At 50.4% G+C, this 12,833-nt stretch overlaps 1 protein-coding gene across 3 annotated transcripts in view; it reads right to left on the reverse strand.

Annotated features, from left to right (window-relative positions):
• Positions 1-3,862: 3,862 nt before the first annotated feature.
• LOC129385538 (uncharacterized) overlaps positions 3,863-12,833 on the reverse strand; it is a 139,981-nt gene continuing 131,010 nt past the window's right edge. The window contains exon 7 of one of the 3 annotated variants that reach the window (XM_072289332.1): positions 3,863-4,043. In XM_072289332.1, coding sequence (XP_072145433.1) covers positions 4,037-4,043 — 7 coding nt within the window. In that variant the 3' untranslated portion in view covers positions 3,863-4,036. The remainder of the gene's footprint in view (positions 4,044-12,833) is intronic. The other 2 variants (XM_072289329.1, XM_072289330.1) reach the window with 2 other exon arrangements.

The raw sequence follows: 12,833 nt of genomic DNA on the forward strand, positions 1-12,833 counted from the left end.
GGACCCATTCGGACGTGAACAACGGTGTATCGTGCCAGTGCTAGCATTCCTGCCATGAGTTCTGCGGTGCTCATTCTGGTATGAGGACATTGCTGACGCCTCTGGAGACATCGTCCAGGGTGCGTATGTTGCCTTTGACGTTGTGGTAAGTACGTCGCAGCTCTATTCTGTTGATGCTGACCACCATCGTGGCGTCTTCCTTGTCGGCCGTGCGCGCGGTTATTAAATTTTCAATTCTTTGTACTTGTGCGCGTACTTCATGGATTCAATTTTTGCTGCGATAGTACACTCGGCTCTGCCGATGGCATGCGACGGTATTTCATTTGGCGAGGTCGAGACCTGCTTGCGGGCGGTAGACGATCTTCAAGACGTCGAGCGGCAGGGGCAGCATGCTGGGCCTGCGTTGTTGCTCCGACGGTGCTGGATTGGAAGCTTGCTTTATTTGATTTTATTGCCGGCACCTTTGTATTCTTGGTTTCCTTCATGCCCTATTTTGTTTTGATTCGGGCACTTTTCGTTTCGATTGTTAGGCCGCTTTCTATGTCATTGTTCCAGGTAAAATTCCAGGTGATTTCTTCTGTCCGGTCCATCTGCTTTTCATTTGCTTCATTTTATTTCTAGTTTTTTGACATTTCGGTTGCAGCAACTACCTCGAGGCTCGCCGTAGGGGTTTTTCGCCGCAGCATGGGCTAGCGTTCGTGTACTTCGCCTCACGCGGCATGCGCCGCTGCGCTATTTCTTGCGATGCGATTCCAGGAGCTGGTTTCGGCGTTAGGCTTAACTGAGCGGACGCAATGTCGTCCGGAATAAGGTTTGATATCCTGAGATAAGTTGCGCTCACCCGAAAGTCGCTACTGTCTGTCGATTTATCTCGTCTTGCCGGTTGTATTGGTGCAAAACTTGGGTTCATCACTGGCCGTGTGCCGGGTTGAGAAGCGCGAAAAGCGACAGCCCACGCGAGACACGTCAGCTCTCCAGGTCACCTACGCCGATTTAAAAAATATATATATATATATTAAAAAAAAATAAAATGATAAATCAGAACCTACAATTCGGTCCGCTCAAAGGCAATAAAAAGAAGAATCGCCCTCGACCGCCGTAGAACTGCTTTGTCATAGTCGTGAGAACACATAGTGGCACAAAACCTGCAACAACAAGAGGAATGCCTCAAAAGGTGCGGTTTCCTTGGGGAACACCTCGGCTCGTTGGAGAAGGGCCTCCAAAGGAAGACAAACAAAGAAAGGCACGCATGTCAAAGAGAGACTTGTCACCCAAGTGGGGGGAGAGTAGCACTGCCACACTTTCCCCACTTCTCCCCCGCAAAAAAAAAAAAAAAGTGACCGCCAACTGTGCAATGCCCGTTGTTCGCTCATCACCTGAAAAAGGAGGAACGCGTTTTTCCGCTTGTCATTGGGCGCAAGTTAAGGAGAGCCTGCACAAAGAAGCACGAAGCGCGTACTTCGCATGGATGAAAAGGCGCTGTACACAAGGTACCGCTTCACCGCGGGAGGTCACACATCGGTCAAACTGGGCAGTGGATTGTGGTAGCACCACGCAGCACTTGAGGCGCCGGTAGGGGTGGGACACTTGATAAAGCACTGTCTCCGGTGACTGAGCCTTCTGGCTTTCATCGCTGCGCATATACTACGCAAAGGCAAGCGGAGGGGATCATAGAATTTGTTGAATTCCTAGCTATCAGCATCCACCAAGAAATATGATGCAAGTTTTTGAGACAGCGCTCCGTCAGTAGCGCTTTCACAAAAAACAGTTACACTGCTTGAATGTATGCTTTACACAGTGTAGCCGGAATGCTTTCTTTTTCGCTCTAGTTTCCTTTTTTTTAATTCTTTCTACGACAACAATATCTCCTTGAAAAGATAGGCACGGTAGCCGTTCTCAGACTCGTTCGTACAATGTTACCTGCTGCGTGAAGGAAATGTAAAACAAACTGGTGTGATGTCCATAGCACGTCCCGTCTATTTCTGCATGGCACGTTTCATTTCTTTTACCTTGTCTTCAACTTTGAGGGGCTAATATGCATGGAAGCTGCAGCAAGCAACTAACAGGCATTACTTCTAGACACCCTTACAAAGCTATGACTGCTCTGCGCATATGCAAAGTGACTCGAGGGCACCTATTTTTAGAGCTTCAATATCACTGAACAACAAAGAATAATATTAGGCCAGAAGCTTTTCTGACTGAGAAGTATACAATTAAGGCTGTAGTCAACTGGCTCTATATGGTGATGAGAATGTTTCACGTGATAACTGTGACATGCTGATTGAAAGAAATGCCACATCTACAGTGCAGAATACGTATTAGACGGTTTAGCCTATAACAGAGCTGATATTTAGGCGATTATTTGTGAAAGCGTATGGCGGACATTGCTAGACGCATACTTTATCGTCGTCATTGGGGAGTTTTATTTTTGTCCGTAAACATCCAAACGATTGCGTCATACTAGGGTACCGAAGTTGTTGACAAGAGCAGCTAATCTGGTAGCGTGATGTTGTGGTGTTTTGTACAACTGCATTGTGTTTGCATTCTTTTTCTTCTGTCACGTGCGTGTTATCGCGAAAACATCGTGAAAGAATTGCATAGGAGTGTTTTGTCGCTGCGAACGCTTTCCGCAAGCAATGAGTTCGAATATTTAGGTCACTGCAGCGTTAACTTAGTGTGCTCTCCGGCTGGACACTGCCTCATCAAATGTCGTTACCAGTGTTGCTACTCCGTATGTCTCTTTGGAAAACCGTCATTCCGCAAACGGCATTGCATTTACGTACACCCAGTACTTCAGCCGCAATTCTCATAGAGAATGCACGGCAGGTGCGACATCAGCTTCCAAGAGTCTAATGATTGTCAGTAGTCTAGCCAGACCGACCTCACGACCTACGTATAAACATTCGGCCACAAAATTAAGTTCATGCTTAATTTTGGCGCAAGTAACATTATCGCAGCAACAACGGTAGTGCGTGTTTACTTTGTTTTTGAGTGGTGAACACAGTTGGTAGGCTTGACTTTTGCGCCAAATTGGTTAAATCGCCGACATCTTGGTGCAAAAATCTGCGCTTTTCTACTATGCTTTCATCAGCAAACGCTGGATAATGGAGATACCGCTTGATGACCTCTGCCAAATTTAGTCAGCTTCCTACACACTTTCGCGGTGCTACTCGTTCAGGTAACTGCTTGTTTCGCCAACACATCACCTGCCACAGAAATACAGAATCCGCTATATCGCTCCTGTTTTGCATCTAATAAGCTGGGCAACATGTAACGCAGTTCGCGAACGATCTCAGCGCCACCTGTTTTGTCCAAGAAGGACTTTGGGGCAGCTGGCTGCAATGCAGTAAACGCGAGCACTTCGTTTTTCACTTCGGGATATTAGGTTCAAGCCAATAAATCTACTAAAATATATGCTAGGGCGGTAACGCCGTTGATCATGTATTCGAATGTCAAGTGCGAATCATGCAACAAGCATAAGTTTTAAGACAAGATTCACAGCAAACAAATCACCATACCTACATACTTACACTAAATCATAAACAGTTGATACTTTGTAATATGAATATACGTTGTTTTAAATGAAGTATACAGAGGAAACTTACGTTATGTGAGCCTAGGACAACCGACCCTGCAAGTATGCCTTGATAAGCAAGCGCTTGAGAATATTGAGATCTCTGTCTGCGCTCTGCCGGTAGATGTTGATGATCAGCACGTTTCCGCTGTGTTCACTATGCCGTTCGTCAACGCAGCCAACTACTTAACCACAAGGGGACCTGCCACAAGACACAGTATCCGACAATCACATCTCCATTCCACTCCATCGTATATACTATACACATAGGCCAGTGCCACATACAGGAAAGTATTCATGAATGATCACAAGGACAACACATTTTTCAGGTCGTTGATACAAGTTTATTATGTTGGTGTAGGGGTAGGAAATGCATATTGACGTGCAATGAAGTGTTTATTGAAAATATCTGAGCTGCTAGTAAGTCCATTGAAGAAACACTGAAGCATTGAAGTCAGTAGTTTAACTCCTGAAAAGAATAAATGAACAGATCTCAATGAAAAAGGTATTGTAACTTGCTTTTATTTGCAGTAGCACTGGCATAACATTTCTTTCGAGTTATCTTTTGTGATGCGATTGACGTGCAGAAATGAGCTGTGCCATAGTCAAAGGAAGCCCTACACAACGAGAGGCATACATCCGCGCCGTTTTCTCTAATGTCGAGCAGACTGTTGTTTCACTGGTCTCCGGCGGAAAGCTTGGTTTAGAATTTTTTCTAGTTGCTTATGTCAAAGAGGCGGAAATTGTATGCCTTCATGTTAAAGTGCAATGTATATGTGTTCAAAAAAAGACATTTACTAAACGTTTTTACTTATTCACTTGCGAGCAGAATTTTCAATAGCGAAATTGTGGTACCGAAGTATAGCGGAATCATATTTGCTGCGCCTCAATAGTCTGACCAACACAGATTTTGAGGTAGCTTGCCTTAAAGGCGCAATAAAGTGAAACATAATTTGAGAGAGAGAGAGAGAAGAAACTTTATTAATGAATGGCCGGCAGTTTCATTGTGGTGGCCTCAGGTGGCGGCTCCAAGTCCTTGGACTCGGGCGGCATCTTTGGCTTGCCGGACGGCCCAGAGCTGGTCTGCCAACTCTGAACTTTTCAGAGCCGCCTCCCAGCGGTGGCGACGCCGATGGAGAAGGTCCCCGGCGGGCCCCGCAGCCGGGGCGGCGTCGGGGAGAAGCGAGCTCGAGGCTTCCCGTACTGTGGTAACGGCCGCGATTACGGACGCGTCGCGAACGGATGTGGTCCCATTACCGTGGTTGCCGGCACATTCCCACAGCATATGTCGCAGCGTTGCTCGCTGTCCGCAAGCTTTACAGGCATCTGTTGGATATAAACCTGGGTAGATGTGATGTAGGACCGCGGGGCTAGGGTAGCTGCCTGTCTGGAGCAAGCGTAATGTTACGGCCTCATTCCTATTTAACCTGTCGTGTGGTGGCGGGAATGTGCGTCTTTGGAGTCTGTAGTGTTGGGTGAGATCTCTGAACGTGGTCAGGCGATCGCCCCACGCCCATTGTGATTCTTGTTGCCGCATTTCTGTTGTAGTGTCCCGATCAGGCAGATCCGATGCACTGCTCTCGGGGGCGGGGGCGGCGGCCACATAATCTGCGGCGGCTCGGCGTGTGAGACCTCGAGCCGTGGCGTGGGCCGCCTCGTTGCCCGCGAGCGGGACATCGGTGTGTGCCGGGGTCCAGAGGAGGAAGACTGTAGAATTTTGGGGTTGCGAGGGCGATGACGAGTCGCCGTCGTCATAAATTTGGAGTATGCGGACCGCTTCCCGCGAGACGCGACCGCGCGCGAAGCCGCGGATTGCTGCTTGCGAGTCGCTGATCACGATCGCAGCACTAGGCACCGTGGCCAGTGCTAGGGCTATTGCGGCTTCTTCGGCCGCCTCCGTGTGTCCCGTGGTCACTGTAGCGCTCGCGAGGCACTTTCCCGTGCGGTCTACAACCGCGATCGCGTGTGCGTTTTTCTCTCCTTCATATCGCGCAGCGTCTACGTACACCGCCTCGTTGCTGTTGCCAAACTTCTTCTGAAGGTCTCTTGCGTCGGGTGCATGTTTTTGGGAAGCGGCGGGATGATCAGGCGGTCGCGGACGGAGGCCTGAACCGCCATCTTTTCTCCATGCTGAGTGTGGTACGCGATGCCGAGTGCCTCGAGGATGCATCGACCTGTCTTTGAATGAGATAATCGTTCGTACTGCGCAATGTCGTGCGCCTCGATTAACTCGTCAAGTGAGTTGTGAAGCCCGAGCTCCAGAAACTTGTCGGTGCTCGCGTTGAGTGGAACGCCGACCGCCCTCTTAAAAACCTTTCGTATCATGCATTCGACCTTGTTTTTTTCGCACCCTATCCACTTAAGGTAGGGGGCAACATACGTTATGCGGCTTATCGCGTACGCCTGCACGAGACGGATCACGCAGTCTTCACGCATACCATTGCGTCTATTCGTGATGCGACGCAAGAGTCGGATCGTGTCATCTACCGAACGACGAAGTCTTCGCACCGTCTCTCCGTTATGGCCATTTGCCTGCAGGTGTAACCCCAGGATTCTAATTTTGTCTACGTGCGGTACGGGAGTACCATCTGCCAATATAATACGTATTTTGGAGTATTCCCGTTCTTCGTCGCTCAGGGTTTTACGACCTCTCCTTGTGGGTTTGTAGATTAACAGTTCGGACTTGGTAGCCGAGCACTCGAGGCCCGTTCCACGCAAGTAATTCTGGACCGCATCTACCCCTGCCTGTAGCGTTCGCTCGACGTGACCATCACATCCTCCCCCGGGAACCCAGAGGGTGATATCATCCGCGTATAGACTATGATGCAATCCTTCTACTTCTGTTAATTTCTCGGGTAGACCGAGTAGAACTAAATTAAAGAGTAATGGGGATATGACGGATCCTTGCGGCGTGCCGGACGGACCCGTCTCAAATTCCGGCGATTCCTCGTCGCCAACGACGATGCATGCACGCCTGCACGCGAGGAAATCTCTAACGTAATTATACGTTCTTTGGCCAAGTCCTAACGTTATAATTGTTTTTAAGATTGCTTCGTGTTTAACGTTATCGAAGGCCTTTTTAATATCTAGGCCGAGGATTGCCTTAGTGGAGCTGGTAGTGTCGTCTACGATCTGGTGTTTAAGCTGAAGCAATACGTCCTGTGAGGAGAGGTTGCGGCGGAATCCTAGCATGGTGTGCGGGAACGCGTCACGATCTTCGAGAAAGTCGGTCACGCGGGTGAGAACTGCGTGTTCCATGACTTTTCCAACGCAAGACGTTAGCGAAATCGGTCTTAGATTATCGAGGGTAACTTGCTTGCCGGGTTTTGGAATCATGATAACGCGGGCCCGTTTCCACGCTTCGGGAAGGGAGCCCCCTCGCCAGCACTCGTTGACGTAGGTCGCGAGGCGGGAGATCGACTCGTCGTCTAGGTTACGGAGAGTCTTGTTGGTAACCCGGTCCGGGCCGGGCGCCGATCGGGTGTTTAGTTCGAACAGGGCTATCCGAATTTCTGCTTCGCTAAATTCCGCGTCCAATTTCTCGTTTGCGACGCCGTCGTATTCAGCATGTTGGATGCTTTCGGCCTTCTTAAAGTAACGATCACGTATTGCGTCGAAGAAGTTATCACCTTTGTAATCTCTTACTAGTCTACGAGTCTTGTGGCCTTGAGCGGCCCTAGTTTCCTCCGGATCTAATAGGTGCCGAAAGAGGCGCCAAGCGCTCGCCCCGGCCATCTGCCTCTCGAGGCCGTTGCACGTGTCTTCCCACTGTGCCCTGGATACCTGGAGTGCGTGTTCTTCGATCTCTCTGTCTAATTGTGCTATGCGTTTGCGCAAAGCCTTATTGTGTCTTTGACATTTCCATCTCTTTAGAATTGCTCGCTTTGCTTCCCACATATGTAGCAGCCTGCTGTCAATTATCTTAAGGTTCGCCTCGGGCGGAACTTCGCTCGTTGCCGCGTCTACATCCCTTCTGAGCGTCGCGGTCCACTTGTCTATGTCCGTAATCGGCTCGTCGCCTCGCCCCGCTTCTTCTCGTTTCTTGCGGAACGTGTCCCACTTCACAAGTTTGAGTTTACGGCCTTTGCTTACAGGGTTAGTCTCACGACCGCTCGGGCCCGTGCCTATCGTCATATCGATCAGCATGTGGTCACTTCCTAAATCTTCTTGCGTGTTTTGCCAGTGCGCTGTGGTTACATTCGAAACGAACGCGAGGTCAGGTAGCGTGTCGACACTCACGCTGTTCCCTCTGCGTGTAGGATCGGCGGGATTCGCGATCAGTTCAAGCCCCTGGTCTTGCGAGTCTTCCCAAAGGTGTTTGCCTTTGGGTGTTTCTCGGGCGTAGCCCCAGGCTCCGTGGGGCGCATTAAAGTCGCCCGCAACAACTAGAGGCTCGCCGCCGGAAGCCGCGCGCGCGCCCCGGAGCAGGTCCCCGAAGCGGTGCTGCAGCGTAGGTTTACTGTACACGTTAAGGACGAAGAGTCCGCGGCCACTCTTAGGAATTATTTCTACGAATACGTGAGGTATCTTTACGGAGGGAAGTTCGCGCTGCGCTACAGTGACGTTACGCCGAACGAGCACGGCGGCGACCGGCAACGGGCGGGGCGGGGGCGACGGCCGGCGCGCCACCACCACCCCTGGCCCAGCGCCATCTGCCACGTGGGGTGTAGACCGTTTCCTTCTTTGCCTGTTGTCCGTCGCGGTCGCATCTATGGCTTTGTAGCCAGCTAGTTTGACCGGATAGTTTGTCTCCTGTAAAAGAATTATGTCCGGTTTCGTCTCGCGGCTGCGTATGAATTGCTGGAGATTAGCGCGCTTCCTCCTGTAGCCCCGGCAGTTCCACTGCCAGATGGTGTATTGTTGTTGTTTCCGAGTGTTAGTGTGGTTCGTTGCGTGTGTAGCCATGATGATGCCTGTGTTTAATTTAACCCGTCGCCATCGAGGCGACTTGGTTGCTGCTGCGGTTGTGTCTCTACGTCTGTGAGCGTGCTTTGCTGCGGCTGATTGTGTTGTTGTTGTCTAGAGTACGGCTTGCTCATCGTTCTTATTGGTCTACCCGTAGCTGGCGGCAGCCTCGCTTCTATGTCGTCTATGCGCGTCAAGTGCGCGGCGAGCATTTGTGTTATTTGCTCAGAGAGCTTAGCCACCGCGTTATTAAACATTTCGTTCATATGTGCCGTCTGTTTTGCAAAACGTTCCTCGAGGCTCTTCTCGATGCTGTCTACTCGTTTCTCTAATTTCTCGTAACGGCCGCATGGCTGTTTGGTGTCGGGTCTTGCGGGATCTAGTGCGATCCTTTTCGCGGTAACTGGACGATTAACCCGTTCATCCGCCGTCTCCATCGAGCTACCCTCGTCATCCGTGTCCAACCCGGCCGGCTCAGGCCGAGATGGAGTCGGTGATCGAGGCACCGAGGATGGCGGCATTGTCGTGTTACGTTGCTGTGGTTGCTGCGATTGTGGAGGCTCGCTTTTCAATTTGAAATTTTCCTCTCTAAGGAGCGCGTTTTCGCGTTTAAGCTCGGCAATCATCGATTCTAATGGTTCTAGGCGTTGTCGTAGTACTCGCTCTATCGCTCGCTCGAGCTCGTTCCCACCGCCGCCTCCGACGGCGGGCCCGCCAGGGCGTCCCACCGGAGCGCCTCCGCCGCCGGGAGAAGCGGCGACAGCCGCCCAGCTCACCTGTTGCCCAGTGTTCCTGTGACCTTGTTGCTGCTGCCACGGCTGCTGCTCCTGACTTTGTTGATTGATGTGGCCGACAGCTGCGATGCCCGGACCGGCACCACCGCGCGCCATCGACGTGCTTCTCGGCCGCTGTGGCCGGTTGCGAAAGCGGGATCGGGATCGGGATTTTCCCACGGCGCCCTTCCCGCCGCGGCTAGCCGAGCGTCCTCTTCGGTTGTCGGTGACTAAATGGCGGTCTATCTCTGGGTAATTCAGGTAGTAGCATCCGTTGCCATTACAGTCGGTGCTGCTGTTGTAACAGCTGCCGTACTCTGCGGCCGCTTCTTCCTCTTCTTGTCTTTTTCGCTCTAGTTGGCGGCGCTTGACTATGTACGGGGTCTTGTATCGCGCCTTGCAGCTGCGGTCTCCCGTGAAGTGTCCCTTGCCGCATAGTCGACAACGCGGGTCGCATCGATGGTCAGGCGACGGGTTGTTGCGTCCGCATCCACGGCAAATCTTGTCGTTGGGGTTGGGGCACACGTCGGCGCGGTGTCCCATCCTGCCGCACTCGTAGCATACGTCAATTTGCTTCCTGTAGAGGGAGCATCTGACGAGCATAGGTCCGTAATATACGTATCTCGGTACGTGGAATCCGTCGAACAAAACGATTATGTTGTCTGTGTTGCCCATGCGTTTGGCGTGCAGCACACCGGGGTTGCGCTGCGTCACTAGATTAGCGATGACGTCGGCCGGGCTCTCGGTCTTTGTAATGTTCCTGATCAGGCCCTTGGAAGTGTTCTCCGGGGCGGCTTGATAGGCGTTCGCCTCGAACTCTCGGTCTCCGATGCAAAGCTTGCTAATAGCTCCGTAACGTTTAGCTCTGTCTTCAGACGGCGTGCTGAGCACCACAACGTTCTGTTTAACGTTGAGGCAGATGCTATCTTCCCCGGCCGCTTCTCTGCCTACACCCGCCGCGTTACGTAGGCAGCAGTAAATGCGATCCGTCCCGTAATCGCGTACGTTGAAGCCGCCTCGGGGGCGTACGACGATTTTGTAATCGTCCGGCGGTAACTCTGGCATTCGGCTTGCCATGGCAATCTGATGTACTTGCCGGGCGTACTTCCTTTTGTACTGCGCTGTGGTGGTTCCCGTATTCGACGTGGCTACCGTCCGTCGCTGCATGTGCTCCTGCTGGTTATCCGCCGACTCGGTCACTCCATCGGCCTGTTTCTTCCTCTTAACATCGCACCACCCCGCTCCCTCGCCGAAATCTTCCGGCCTGATCTCTGTTCCTTCTACCTGGACAACTTCCATTTAACGCCGGGAAAGGCCTGGCACGTTGCCGTCGGCGACTGGGAGCCCCAATGAGCTCCGGCGACAAGTTAGGCTTTGCAAGCCCCGCCGCCGTGGCGGCCAGGCAATGGTGACGTACGTGGAAATGCTAGGCTTAGCTTGCCCCGCTTGCGTGGCGGACAAAAGGCGCTGCGTATCGGCCAGAATATGGGCCCACCTGGCAGAACTTGATGTTGAAGGAGTCCTGAAGCTTCCGCCTGTCGCTGGCAAGAAGAATTTCCACGAGAAGTTCGGTAATCCGCCAAAAACATAGGAAAGTAGCGGAGCCGACACGAAGCACGTCCGCCTTGTGTGGTCTTCTTCTTCTTCCCATAATTTGAGCTGCAAAAATTTGTGGCTACAGAAAGAGAAAAAGTTTTGAGGAAGAGAAAAAAGAACAAGGAACTGTATACAATTGCTAGAATGAAAAGCATGCCTCAATAACTCAAGCAGGCTAGGTGACGAATATTCGCCGCCCCTTTCGAAGGAGAGACCAATAAAACATCATCATTCATCCCCTCCTGTTGCAGCAAAGATCTGGCAGCAAGTCAGAACACCCTAATGTAATGCGAAGCTATTCATCGAGCGAGACCAACAGGTAACGTACACCTTCCAGAAGTGATTGGATATCAAGTGAATGGAAGCATCCACTGTTCCGCAGTTGAGATACACAGGATACGTTTAGAGTATTGGTGGAAGAAATCAGAGAAGGGATTGATAGAACCAGATCGGTTCCAGGCTTAGTATAATGGTATAACACGCTAATATAAATTTTAGGCAAGAGAAAAAAGATTAAGATGCCCAGAAAACGTTATAATTAAGAAAATTTGCAATAGCATTCCTTATTCACTGAAGCAGGCTAGGTGAATATTTGTCACCGCCCCATATTAAAAGAGATGTCAATAAATAATCATGAACAGCAACACCGCAAATATTGACAGGAGGCTTTGTGAGTGCGAAAACGACAATCAGCTGGTGACGGCCCCTTGAAGGTCCCGCGCCCACTCGACGTGACGTCATGGATATTGATTAACGCAGAAAGTTGGGCTAGTAGGTGTTTATAAAGTTGCTCTGACAGAGCTACTAGCATGAACATGACTAATGGGGGAAAAAAGGGGGGAACTGGACAGCACGCTCGATCCTGTGCCATCCTTTTTTTTTCTTCGTTAGTCTTGTTCACGCCAGTAACCATGCCACAGCAAGTGGATTTTGATGACGTCTGATCGGTGCTATTCAAAATGCCCTTGGTAATTATAGAGTACATTGTGTTCTATAAGCGGGAAGGATTGAATTTAATTCCAGGAAATTTCAGCAAACGTAGGGAAAAATTGTTTTGAAATCTTTGACGTCACACTGAAGTAGTGCCGCTAGGTACAGGTGCGGAGTTTTAAAGGATGAAACTTTGACCCATCATTCTCTATTGTATTAAAACCTCTTGCCGCGAAATAAACAACAATAGGATTTTGAAACAATGCGCAGTCTGAAGGTGCTTGCTTCTAATTTCTGCTAAACGGATGTGCCAAGAGCCTCCTTGGCCTCAGTTTGCAAAATATAGTAAAGAAGGCTTGCCCACACATAAAACTTGCCATACTCAAGTTCGTCGCGTTCTTTTAGTACATAACTGGAAAAGCTGAGTGATTTTTGAAAACTCTGACGGCGCGAAGAATGGAGAGTGACAAGGAGGGGGAAACTATGTTGAGATGACAACACTGTGATTTATAGTCCTCTTAGTGTTGCGGTTTGAAGGTAGGGGATATCCTTAGGACGGATAGGGGACTTGGAGCATTTGTCTGCAGGCAAAGCACACCCCTGAAAAGAACGAGCGCCAGGCACGGGGTGCCTTATGCATCGGACGGTGCATGATTTGCTCTTTAATAAATTGCTGCTGTCTAACGCATATACCTTCTAAAATTGTGATGCCTGTTCATTGCCCTATGTTGCGATGTTAGCGTTATACCTGATTTCTTTTTTTTCGTAGCTTAGTAATTCGAAGCTATATTCGTCAAAAATATTAACTTATCTACACTTCACTTGAAACAATGGGCAGAAGACATCTTTCTTTTCCAATTTGTTCCTTTGCCTACCCTACTTCACCCTGTACGCATACGCAAAACACGCTTACATTATTGAAAACATCTAAGTGATGTGGTTCCAAGCCATAGCGTGTTGAACCCGCCGTGGTTGCTCAGTGGCTATGGTGTTGGGCTGCTGAGCACGAGGTCGCGGGATCGAATCCCGGCCACGGCGGCCGCATTTCGATGGGG

The sequence above is a fragment of the Dermacentor andersoni genome, chromosome 7, assembly GCF_023375885.2.
Source record: "Dermacentor andersoni chromosome 7, qqDerAnde1_hic_scaffold, whole genome shotgun sequence".
NCBI classification, from domain to species: Eukaryota; Metazoa; Arthropoda; class Arachnida; order Ixodida; family Ixodidae; genus Dermacentor; species Dermacentor andersoni.